At 45.4% G+C, this 12,116-nt stretch overlaps 1 protein-coding gene across 1 annotated transcript in view; it reads left to right on the top strand.

The window, feature by feature from the left end:
- Window positions 1-915: 915 nt before the first annotated feature.
- Window positions 916-12,116, top strand: part of KLHDC2 (kelch domain containing 2) — a 14,419-nt gene continuing 3,218 nt past the window's right edge. Inside the window, exons 1-11 of the mRNA XM_009321631.1 lie at window positions 916-933; window positions 1,466-1,633; window positions 2,483-2,562; window positions 3,589-3,706; window positions 5,086-5,201; window positions 7,703-7,784; window positions 7,873-7,956; window positions 10,091-10,171; window positions 10,249-10,307; window positions 11,070-11,179; window positions 11,649-11,721. Coding sequence (XP_009319906.1) covers window positions 1,478-1,633; window positions 2,483-2,562; window positions 3,589-3,706; window positions 5,086-5,201; window positions 7,703-7,784; window positions 7,873-7,956; window positions 10,091-10,171; window positions 10,249-10,307; window positions 11,070-11,179; window positions 11,649-11,721 — 959 coding nt within the window. The 5' untranslated portion in view covers window positions 916-933; window positions 1,466-1,477. The remainder of the gene's footprint in view (window positions 934-1,465; window positions 1,634-2,482; window positions 2,563-3,588; window positions 3,707-5,085; window positions 5,202-7,702; window positions 7,785-7,872; window positions 7,957-10,090; window positions 10,172-10,248; window positions 10,308-11,069; window positions 11,180-11,648; window positions 11,722-12,116) is intronic.

A 12,116-nucleotide genomic window follows, 5' to 3' on the forward strand; every position in this document is an offset into this window, starting at 1 on the left:
GGCGCATTGCTCAGCGCGGTGCGGCTGCTGCTCGGGTTGGGTCGCGTGTTACGGGCATGTCGCGACAGATAAAATTTATCGGGCCTGCCTCAGCGCAGGAGGAGACCACGTCTGGCCAGTCGCGGTGTCGCGACGGATGTGGACAGCCAAGGCAGAGCCACAGGGGGCTTGGGAATTGCAGTGGCTTGTGGGAAGTGTTTCGGTACGGGACTAAAAAAACGCTGAAGGGGGACAGAAGCTGCCCAGTGTGTCTTAGGTTGTTTAAAAAAAAAAAAATGGTGATCACTGGGGAGAGGTCAGTAAAAATCTGGTGAACTTGAAGCAGGCAGGTTTCACTGAGGTGTGAGTAAGGCTTTCTAATTTAACGCGTAATTAATGCTCAGAAATAAACTGCCGAGGGTGGTGTAGTGTCTCCATCATTGGAGCAATTCAAATCAAATGCAAATCTGTCAGGAGCGGTGTAGGTGTCGAGGACGTTGTGCGAGTGCAGGGATCGATAGGCTCATTAAGGTCCCTTTCACTTCTCTCGCTTTGCCTGGTTGCACAAAACCATCGCTTGGACTGTCTGACTTTCCTGGCCTTTTGATCTGTGTCTGAAAATCTTTGGGTGGTGACAGTTTCAACGCATAGTTGTAGGAAAGCTAAAAGCAGAAGGGGGCTTGGGAGTGGCTCCTAAGTGGAAGGCGACTTTGGCTTTTCAGGGCTCCCCCTGCTCCATTACAGGCTGGGGCAGAGCGTACAGGCAGCTTCCCGGATGACCTGGCAGGGCTGACTTCAGCGTCTCCTCCTGATTTGATTCCTCCCACAGCTGGGGCTTTGAATTACCAGTGATCCCGGTGACAGCATGGCCCTGGGGCTCCTCACGTACCAAAGCTCTGGCGTGGAGGCTGCTCTTACCCCGAAGCTGCACAGTGCTCAGGAGCCGTAGGCTGGGTGCGCATAGCTGTTGTCTTTCCAGGACGCACTGGGGTTTGGCCTTGTGCATGCCAGCGTGATTTGGGACAAGGGGCTTTGGTTTGCGGGTTTTTTTTTTTAGCATAGGTAACATCTGCATTTAACAGCTATGGGAAGGTTTGTGTGTGGGAGACATGGCTTCGGCAGCCCAAAGGGACCTTGCCTGAAAAGCTGCAGGAGTTTTCACTTTTGTGAAAACCATACTGTAGGCAAAGCTTTCAAATTTATTCTGTTGTGGGTTGCTTTTTGGTCATCAATTAATGTATTTATAGCTAAGTGTGATTTTTTAAAAAAGATAGAGACCTTGGCTTAAACTGGCAATTGAAACCATTATAAATTACACACAACTGAGGAATCCCATCTGAAACTTTCTTGACTGATGGGATAACTTCTTCCACTGAAACATCATTGTGAAAGAAACACCAGTGTGTAGTTTCTTTGTTTTTTCCCTCTGGTGGTTTCCCCTGGTGGTTTTCAAAGCTCCATACGATGTGTTATTCTCTGCATGTAGCACTGTGTCGAAATGGCCGATGACAACGAAGACCTGCAGGCGGATGAAGAGCTCCCAGCTCCAGCTGAGGACAGCTTTGAGCAGCTGGAGAACGATAGCCCTGCTGAGCGCAGCGGGCACGTGGCAGTCACTGATGGACGCTGCATGTATGTCTGGGGAGGCTATAAGGTACGCTGTTCTCCTTGTTAAGTAAGCCTTCTGCCACCCGTGGTGCTGGTAATTATGTCCCATTAGTTCGGGAGTGACTCTGTAAAATTATCCCTCCCCTGGAAAAGGAAAGCTCCAGTTAACTAATTAGAATATGACATTTAAGAGTTTTGAAATATTGAAATAAATCGTGAGCGTTAAGTGCAGATCTTGGCAAACGGATGACTTTTGTGGGATGCAGGGTGTTGTTTGCCTTTGTCAATTCACGTGTCTGTTGGAAGAGAAAGAAATACCGTCTGATTTGAAATGCACGCTGTGCGAAATGGTGCCTTTATTTACAGCATTATCAGCACAACTATATATTGAACGTTAATGATCACAGGTTGGTTATTTATCACGCTGGGGTGTGCGTGTGCTGCAAGCAGAACCAAGTCATTTTACAATTTTGACAGGAATGAGGATGAATTGTCAATGAACTCCGTAAATAAATTGGTAGCTCAAGACAAAGCTTTGGTGTATTGTTCTGGTGGTGTCATGCAGGGGGTGGGGAAACTCAAAAGGAAATTTTGGCTCATTTATGCACCTAGATAACCTGCTTGGGCTATGAAAAGGAGGTTTAACTTCCATTTACCCCAGTCTCTGGCTCTGCTGGGAGCTTGTCTGGTCCCCCGCAGAAGCTAAAATAGGCTAATACCTGCTCTCCGAGGGCTGCTGTGCAGATGAGAGGTACAGGAGTGCAGCAGGCACGGGTCCTGCTGTTTTCTGTTCTGTGATTAGATCTCTGAGGGGGTGTGAACATTCACAGGAGTCTAATTCAATATGTCTAGCATCCTTCTGACGTTGCTTTTTCTTTTCTGACCTGTTCTGCAGAATGCCCAAGTTAGGGGATTTTATGACTTCTATCTGCCTAGAGATGAAATATGGATCTACAACATGGAAACTGGAAGATGGTACAGTAAATAATTAAATTAATTGTTGGGTTTGGGGGGAAAGAAAAAGATAAATTCTTAAATTCATATAGAAGGCATGCTGAGGGTCTGTGAACAGAGGGAGAATTCCCTGATCTCTTTGTTCCCACCTATCAAACTGTTGCATAAATGTGTAAAATCTTTCCAAATGTTTTTTTTTTTTCTGTGAAAACAACAAATATGTTTTCAGAGGGTGAAGTAGGGAAGGCAACTCGGACAGGCAGCTTATACAGGCGTATGTGATCAACAGTGTGAAGTGTTTTGGGATGCCTGGTATAGGATATAGCACCTGAAAATTGTATTTGTACCACTTTTGATTACAGTGGTACATTGGTGAGGGAACCTGTACTGAGTGTTTTATTTGTTGTCCTTTTAAGAAGTTGTTTTTAAATGTTGATGCAGCCAAAGAAACTACTGTGTCATCTTAGATCGTTGGGAGCCTGGAAGTTGTGTGAAACCCGCGTGCCTGATAGTGCAAGAGAAGGGAATCCAGTGCTCCAGTTGAGTAGCTGGCTAGGGCCTTGCGCTGCGAAGCCAAGTCCCCTCAGCGTTTTGCAGAAAGTGCAATTTCAGCAGAGCTTCCAGTCCTCGTTGTTGTTAGGGAGAACCTTGGACATGGGCTGGAAGCTCATCTGTGTCGTTGTAATGTTTACAAACATTAAAAATCCAGTAGCACAATAGTTCAGACAGGTGCATCCTCTTTGCCTGAGGATCTTTCTGGGATTTTGAATGTGAAAGGCATACCGAAGTCCTGAACTGGGCAGACGGGATTCCTCCCCCACAAAACATGTATTAATTAAGTTGCCTTTTCCCCACCCCCCTCCATCATACCAGGTTAGTCTTGTAAATTAAGGTTAAACCTGCAAGGATGTGAAGAACTCAAGACTGAATGGTCCACAATGACCTATCGTAATTAAAAACATGCTGGTAGTGTTAGAAAATTCCACTCCAGATAAAATCATTGCTGTTCATTTTTATCAGATAAAATATTTTAACCTGTGCTTCTAGGAAGAAGAGTAAAACAGAGGGAGATGTTCCACCTTCCATGTCTGGAAGTTGTGCCGTGTGTGTAGACAGAGTGGTGTACCTGTTTGGAGGACATCATGCACGTGGCAATACAAACAAGGTTAGTAATTTAAAGGTAAACCCCTCCTCACAAATAAGTTTCTCCTCATTAGCTTTTGTTCCCATTTTTTATAAACTAGAGGCGGCCTTTTTGGTTAATTGAAATCCATCCAAAGCAAGAAATGTATAATCTTAACAAATCAAGGAAACATTTTCTTCTGAATGACTGGACAAGTTGGATCTTGTTACAGAGCTTAAATGTTAATAACGGCACGCTGAACGTGTGTCCAGTCACTGTGTCCTCCATGGCTTCTGCAGCACAGTATTTTCATCTACTGGCTATCTCTCTAGTTCTTGGAAGCAGATAACCAGCTTTCTCATCCTGTCAGCGGCTTCCCCAGATGTGAACTAATTGAAGCCGTGTTCTTCTTGTGCTTGTCTAAGAGGTTTTGACTAACAAAATATGGTGCTTAGCGCTTGGGGTTTTTTTTCCATGCAGGTGATTAGCTGGCTGACTTTTACCAGTTCAGTGTATTAATTTCTCCGCAACAGGTCAGGTAACGTGACATTTGTAAAACAGATCAGCCCTCAGCTCTGCATCATTTCACATGATGATTGTACTCTGGTAGCTTTACACCACTGAAGAAACACCATGACCTATTACTTGTTCTGGTTGCAATTGTTCTTGAGCAATTCAACCTGTGAATTGTATTGCATTGGTGCTTTTGAGTTTGCTTCTTTTGAAAGATGGGAATTTCCAGAGCTCACTGAAATAATACGGAAGGTGATCTGTAACTGCTCTGTAGTTGTTTGAAATGTTATTCTCCTCTGGGGTCTCTGATAATATTTTCTGATGTTCTGGAAGTGTAGTTTAAATTAAACACTTATTTTGGCCTCACTCTTAAATGTAAAATGAAAGTAGCTTGATGCAATGCTTGCAAATAGTCTGCAACAAACTGCGTTTATAAAGTATGACTTGCTTCCTTCCTGCTGTGGTATTCTTCCATTTCAGTTAGTTCATATATGTGTATCAGCTATTTCTCTCCATGTAAAATGATGTAACACGCAGAGAAGGGATGATACTGTAAAAAAAACACCTTTTTTTTTTTTTAAACAGATTTTTTTCTTTATTGTAAGACAATTGCTACTTTGTACACACCTTCATTGTATCCCATTTCAGCTTTTGGATGGTACAACCCGATGTCCATAGTCCTGTTACTTTTGTAAAAAAGTGTTTGGGGCTTGAGTCTGCAACAAGATAAGGATCTTCGGATCCATATTTTGTTCCAAACATTGTCAGTGCTCTGTGCAGCTGGGAAAAGAACGTTTAATTTATTTCTATACCAATACATGCTAATTAAAAGTTAATATTTTAACATCGGTCAGACTTAAGCTTTAAGCAAACTGTGTGGGTAAAAAAAATCTTTTTATTTTCTACAGTTCTACATGTTAAATTCCAGATCCACGGACAAAGTGCTGCAGTGGGTCAGAGTAGAGTGTCAGGGGGTACCCCCTTCATCAAAGGACAAACTTGGCGTTTGGGTTTACAAAAACAAGTAAGGCTCCAGCAACGAAGTCAGCACAGCTATCCTTGCGCGTGTGTTTGCTTTTAATCACTCTCAGTCTTGTCATTGTTGTGTCTTTTTGTTTGAACAAGAGCTGCAGAAGGACTTCCTGTCTGCAGCACATACGTGCTTCAGGAAAATGCTGGATTTCTTCCGCAGCCGGCCTTTTGAAACTGTTCCGTCTTTTAACAGTTGATAAGCGAAAAACCTCACTCCCGATTTGGGTATATGTAAGCTGCAAAGTATCTGTGTGAGTCACAATCCAAAATGGAGGCTCATTACAGGCAAATCTTCCACGGTGCCTTCTCAGTACATTGCTTTAAAGACGCCGCATCGTGGTTACTTGTATCAGCGTCATTCCTCTTGGCAATTGCATCGGGAATTATTCTTCACAGAAGCCTGTTCTGGGATTCCCCCTATCATGCAAAATGCAGAGGGACATTTGGTCACGTCTTGTGGGACAGCTTGCGTTTCTTTGATAGCTGAAGAGCAGGACACCATTTTAATCTTAAAATTGCGTGTGGCTTTTTCAGCGATGCACATGCTTAATTCAGTGTGTTTTGTGCTGGTTGCACAAAACAAGGAATGTGTTAGATGAACTGCTGTTGATGTTATCTGATTTAATGTGCTGGGATAGTGTCCCAGAGATGCCAGAAGGCCTTTTGGAATTGCAAACCTTGGAAAAGATGAGGAAGACAAGGAGAAGGTGCTGAGGCCAGATGAGCTGACGTGCAAAACGTTGTTGTTGCCTTGCACCCTCCTCCCCCATCCAGTTAGTGTAGCGCTAGTCCCCGAAGCGAGAGCTGTGTGATGAGATTGTTCCAGCCTTCTGGCACTGGAGGATAGACTGAGGAAAGCCCCTGTTGTAGGTAGGTAGTTTCCTGCTTCCACAGGCTTGCTGTATCCCAGCTGCTGGGAAGGTTGGGGATGGAAGTGAATTATCTCAGGGGAGGTCAGGGGCGATCAGGGGCTTTTGGCTCTCTGCTTGGAGCATCTCCCCAGGGCTGGTTTCTCAGAGGGTTCCTGGCTTCCACAGGACAGAACTCCAAAATGCTCTGGCACAGGTGGCAGCTCACGTGGCCAGAATTGTCCCCTTGCAGGAGAAGCTGGATGGGCTGATCCCCGCAGGAGCAGGGCTCTCTCCGCAGGCCGTGGGCAGGCGCCTGGCGTGGGCAGTGCTGCTGGGGTACGTGGTGCCAGGGGCTGAGGAGGTCTGATGCAAATATGAGGTGACGGTCAGGGGCCTCTAGTTCTTCTTTAGTCACAGCTGGCAAGGGTTACGGGTCTTACTGTCTTGTCCTGTCAGGGTAGGGGTTTAAGCTGTTACCTACAAAACCTTACCGGGACAGCACAGCCATCTTTTGCCTGTTAGCACAACTGGTCTTGGCTGTATCGTCTCTGGCTCTACTGAGGCAGAGGAAAAATCGGGGATGCCGTATGTCCTTGTGTTTGAGCCACGTATGGTGATTTTGGTGTATGACACTACAGGTAGCTGTGCTGCTTTGTCCGTTATGTGGAGGGGAAGCTCACTGTTATGGTATTTGCTGTGGGACTTGCTGCAGAGACTCATGAAAAACAGGGAATTCCCTGTGGTGCTAGTTTTCAGATTCTTGACGTGGAGAGAAAGCTTACTGTTATGATACTTGATGTGATCAGTTTAGATGTAAATCTGTGCAAGACTGGAGTTGTGGGTGTTTAGTTAGGTGGTGTAGATTGTTTTCTGTTACTTCATAATTCAATAAGAATTTCTGGCAAAACCATGCCATTAGTTTCTAATGTGTGCTAAAACCCAAACATAAAACTTAAATTACATTTTAAAAAACAAAAAGAACAGTAAAATCAGATGAGTGACTGCTCACAGTAACTGTTCTTCAGGCTTTGAAACAAAATGCAGCAAGTACAAAGGAAAACATCTTCCTCCCCCAAAACTAAAAACTTCCCGGGCAGCTTCATTGGTAGAGGGTCTGCCGCATGTAGCGTCCCTTGGTCTCCTGCCCTGCCTTGCCGAGCACACAACTCCACAGCGACCGTGCCCAGGTTGTAGTGCTTTCCCTTTGCTTCTTACAGGGGTGTCTGGGAACATTTTGGGCTCAGGGAAAATGGGCAGAGGGCTTGGAAAGGGCGGAGGTAGGAAACTGCAGGAATAAACACCTGTAGCTGCTGTGTGGGAGCTCCGATAGCAAAGGCTCAAGCGCAGCAATCGGGCAGCAGGCCTGGTAGCCTCACACATTTGGAACCGGAGCAAAGCTTGGAAGCCTGAGGCCTGGGAAACAGCTACAGAGGGATTTAATGTGGGTGGTAGGGTCGATTAGGCAAGAAACAGGGCCCCACACCTGGAAAACTTGCATTGTAGACGTATTGGAAGTAATGAAGCCAAAGGAGCTTCCCTGGTTTTCCTGTCTTCCGTTTGAGCACAGCCTTTACAGAACTTTAATTGGTAGCAACAGATATGCTAGCATTTCTAATAGCTCTTCATGCATGTTTTGTTCCAGGCTAATATTTTTTGGAGGCTATGGTTATTTTCCTGAAGGGAAACAACGGGGAACTTTTGAATTTGATGAAACCTCTTTTTGGGTAAGTAAACCTGGAAGTAATTTCTATTTAAACTTTAATATTTAATCAGTGCTTATTAAAAACTGTTGCTTATTTAATATTTTTAAAGAATTCAGGTCTTCCTAGAGGGTGGAATGACCACGTGCATGTTCTGGACACTGAAACTTTTACTTGGAGCCAGCCTATAACTACGGTAATTATTAGTCTTACGTCAGTTGTTTTAAGTTACAGCTCTTAAGAAATATGTGCACTGTGTGCCATATCTCTTGTAGCGTTCTGTGAAAATAAGCATGACTCTGCTAGGCCTGGGTTCACTGCTTTAATTTGTGTCAAGGTAGAAGAAGGTGCTGATAAAATGGCCTCCTTGCGTGGCTGTGCAGGTTAGTAGTGGCCTGCCCCAGCAGCAGTGGCTTCGGGCTGCAGATGTTCAGAGTGCCTGGCTGTGTGCTTGGAGAACTTGCGGTGTGAGGCTGGCTTAACCTGTTGTATCTCATGGGGGGGTCCTATCTCTAGTCTGTATCTCCCTGGCGTTATTTTAGAAGATGTGGTTAACTGTTTGCAAGCAAGAAGCGTATTCACCCAAAATACATTTTTCTCCTTTCCTGCTCCGCCCTGCAGCCTTGTTCACATGTCACCATGCCAAGTTAACTGCCAAGTATTTAGTTGTGAGGTGCTCTGTGATCCTGCCTTCTTCGGGACATAAACCAGTCCCTAAATGCCAGGAGTTAGAAAAGGTGGAAGAGCTCTCTGAAATACCTAGTGCTAGCTAGCAGGAGGACGTGAGAAGTGCCTTGCAGGGTCATGAGACTGGGACTCCACCAACGGACCGTGTGGAGCTGATCTTGCCTCAGTGGTGCTCGCTGAGTTTGTTTTCTCCATGGGATGACTCACAGGCCGCGCGCCCTAGCTGTGGCTGGTGGGAAGCACTGCGTCTGCAGCACTGCTGCTTTCTGCTGTTCTGGCTTCCCTCCTGGGACACGCAGTCTGTCTGATCCGACCAGGGGAGGAAACCTGGCCAGGAGCTAAAGCTTAGGACGATGTGACCAGGGCTCTCTTCCCCTCTCGCGCTTCCTGAGCGAGCTGTCTTAATTCCCTGTACCTTACTCTCTTGCCAGCGAAGGGGGACCGTTAATTGCTCTCCTATATATGGACTCCGTGAGGTGTCATTAGCTTGTGTTTGTGGTCTTAACCCACAACGTCCTTTTAGGGGAAGGACCATTAAGAGAGGGGTTTGAAACACTGTTGGTAGAACTAGCCTTGGAAACATCCCCTCAAAATAAAAATTGCCTGCTGCCTGTTCAGTAGCGTTCTTGGGGCCATTTAAACTGAATTTAAACCATTCATTTACTTAGGTCCTCTCTCCTCTCCAAAAACGGGAAGCTTGCCTTTTATTTTGATCTGTCTTTCTCTCTTCATCTTTTTTCCTGTTGACTTGCTTTCTTTCATGCTCCAGTGGCATTGTGCTCCTGGGGAGCTCAGGAAAACGTAACGTATGGTTTCCTGTCATCCTCACTGTAATGTGATGGTTTGGAACGTTTCACTTGGGTGCTGAATTGTGGTCAAAACAAAATGAAACACTCCGTAATTGCAAATATACACCATTTGAAGTGTTCCAGAAGTACTCGGGAACAGGCAGATGGAGTGATACTGCCACAGAATTGGAGGAAATGAAATCTGAGATAAGTAACTCCTTATTCAGATTACCAAAGAGTTGCTTTGTCTTGCTGCATACAGATCTCAAATATTTCAGAAGTAACTCAAGAAAAATACTGTTTAATGATTTATTACGTCATTGTCTCATTTGCAGTCTGAAGTCTTCTGTCACTGTCTGGACCCTCTTCTAAAAGCAAAATTTATACCTTGACACTTAAAGAGGGGGGAAAAAAAATCCTGTTTTTAATGAGTTTTCCGATCTTCCATCCATCAAAAAAAGCAAGTTCCTGCACGCAGAATGACTTACTGGATGTTTTTTCACTCTCTGTTCCTTGTTGGCCTTAAATCTGACTTTAGTTCAGCCTTTCATCTCCTCGGGTGACTGATTTGTGGAACTGTGAGGCCTTGCTTTGCCTTGAGTGCGGTGTCCAGGTGAGCTCTCCTGGGAGGCCTGAGAGGGGCCCGGCCCCTGCCCCACCGTGTCTGCCGTCCCACCGCGCCTCCCAGGGTGCCTGGTGTGGCCGTAGCCGTGCTGCTTCCTGTGTGTGATGGGCGTCTCGGGCCCAGCTCCTCTTTGCTTGATCTACTGCAGGTTTCTGGTCAAGTGGCATTTTCTTTCTTTCGTTAACGTATCAGATAAACTGACCTTCTTATTTCGCATTTTCTTTGCCCAGGGTAAAACTCCGTCACCACGAGCAGCTCACGCCTGTGCTACAGTTGGGAACAGAGGCTACGTGTTCGGTGGCAGATACAGAGTAAGCCCCAGCCCAGTTTAACGATGTGTTACCGAAACCTAAACGGAGTGTTTCAGCCACGGTCTGCTTTATTGTAGGAGTCCAGAATGAACGATCTTTACTATCTGAATCTGGATACGTGGGAGTGGAATGAAATGTAGGTACTAAAACTTGGGTTCTTTTGTTTGTAAAGCAATACGAAGATGCCGTTTTTATTCACTTCTGATCATTCTAGTGAAACTTGGTAAACTCCAGCAAGTAAGTAAACTCGAGTAGAACTGATCCTCCTGATCAGTTGCTGACTCCTGCTGCCAGGCTTTTTTAAGTATTGATACGAGTAAAACTCTCTTACTGTGTTTAAAGAAGCTAAACTTGCTGTTGGGTCGTGAGCTGTGCGCAGTATGAAGCTGCATCCTTCAAATATCTGAAAAAAAATGAGAGCAGAACAAGTCTGCTGAGGAGCGGCTGAGGGAGCTGGGGTTGTTCAGCCTGGAGAACAGGAGGCTGAGGGGAGACCTCATCGCTCTCTACAACTACCTGAAAGGAGGTTGTAGCGAGGTGGGGGTCAGTCTCTTCTCCCAAGTAACTGGCGAAAGGACGAGAGGAAACGGCCTCAAGTTGCGCCAGGGGAGGTTTAGATTGGACGTGAGGAAAAATTTCTTTACTGAAAGAGTGGTTAAACATTGGAACAGGCTGCCCAGGGAAGTGGTTGAGTCCCCATCCCTGGAAGTATTTAAAAGACGGGTAGATGAGGCGCTGAGGGACATGGTTTAGTGGGCATGGGGGTGTTGGGTTGACGGTTGGACTCGATGATCTTGGAGGTCTCTTCCAACCTTAATGATTCTATGATTCTATGAAAAGAGCAGCGGTATTTTATTGTAGCGCGTGCGTAATTTATGGTGCTTTTATTGAAATACAGAATCACGCAAGGCATTTGCCCAGTTGGCCGATCGTGGCATTCTTTAACACCAATTTCCTCAGACCACCTCTTTCTCTTTGGAGGATTCACCACTGACAAGCAGCCATTAAGTAAGTCATTCCAAAAGGATTTTGTGTTGCCTTTGTGTTTTTAAACAGTTGTGCACGGAAGCTTGAATTATTGCCTAGTCACCTTAAATTATTTCTAAATTCCTTCCATGCACTTGTGATCCAACTCCTTATGGTCAACAGCTAATTCCACAGAGTAGGAGTCGCCGAGTGTGTTGAGAGACGACTATTTATAGAAATTAATCTGCTCTAAAAATGTATCTAATGCAAATTGCAATTGGGAAGAGCTTTACAGTTCTTCATCTTTCCCTTCTGACTTCACTCCTATAAACCGTTGTTAAACGCCTGTCTTCAAACAGACAGCCCAAAGTTTCATAGGGTTTTTCCTGAAAAAATTTGATTTATTTAAGAACAAAAATGGACTGTGCTACACGAGAGTACATGTGTATCGCAGCAAATGTGAAAGAACTAACAGAATACTGTTTGTATTTGGGGTTTTGCTTGTTTTCAGGTGATGCTTGGATTTATTGTATCAGCAAGAATGAGTGGATACAGTTTGAGCATAACTATTCTGAAAAACCAAGGTACGGTAGACACTTTCCTGGAAAATTATAAAAAAGAGTGAGGAGGCTTTTCATGTTGGCTGTCGGAGAGAGGACACGCCTTCCCCTTTACAGCGCTCATTTTTCTTAACAATACAATACAAATGCTAGCTTCTACCCCAGAAGTGCAGACGCGTTGAACGTGCGCACAAAATGCGGTTTGAGTACCACTGTAGGACTGGCGCTGGACGTAGCGTAGAGCTCGGCGTAGAGCAGGAGACGCGGGGATTTAGGGTCTGACCTCCTGGCTGCAGAGGTGCCTGAGCTGCGAGTGCCAGCACAAGAGCTAACTGGAACCTGCGAGTTCTTGCTCTGCCGGCAAACTGGGCACAGGCAGGTGTCACTGTGTTGAGCATCCTCGCCGGTGGCTAATCCTG

Source organism: Pygoscelis adeliae, unplaced genomic scaffold (genome assembly GCF_000699105.1).
Source record: "Pygoscelis adeliae isolate BGI_AS28 unplaced genomic scaffold, ASM69910v1 Scaffold43, whole genome shotgun sequence".
NCBI classification, from domain to species: Eukaryota; Metazoa; Chordata; class Aves; order Sphenisciformes; family Spheniscidae; genus Pygoscelis; species Pygoscelis adeliae.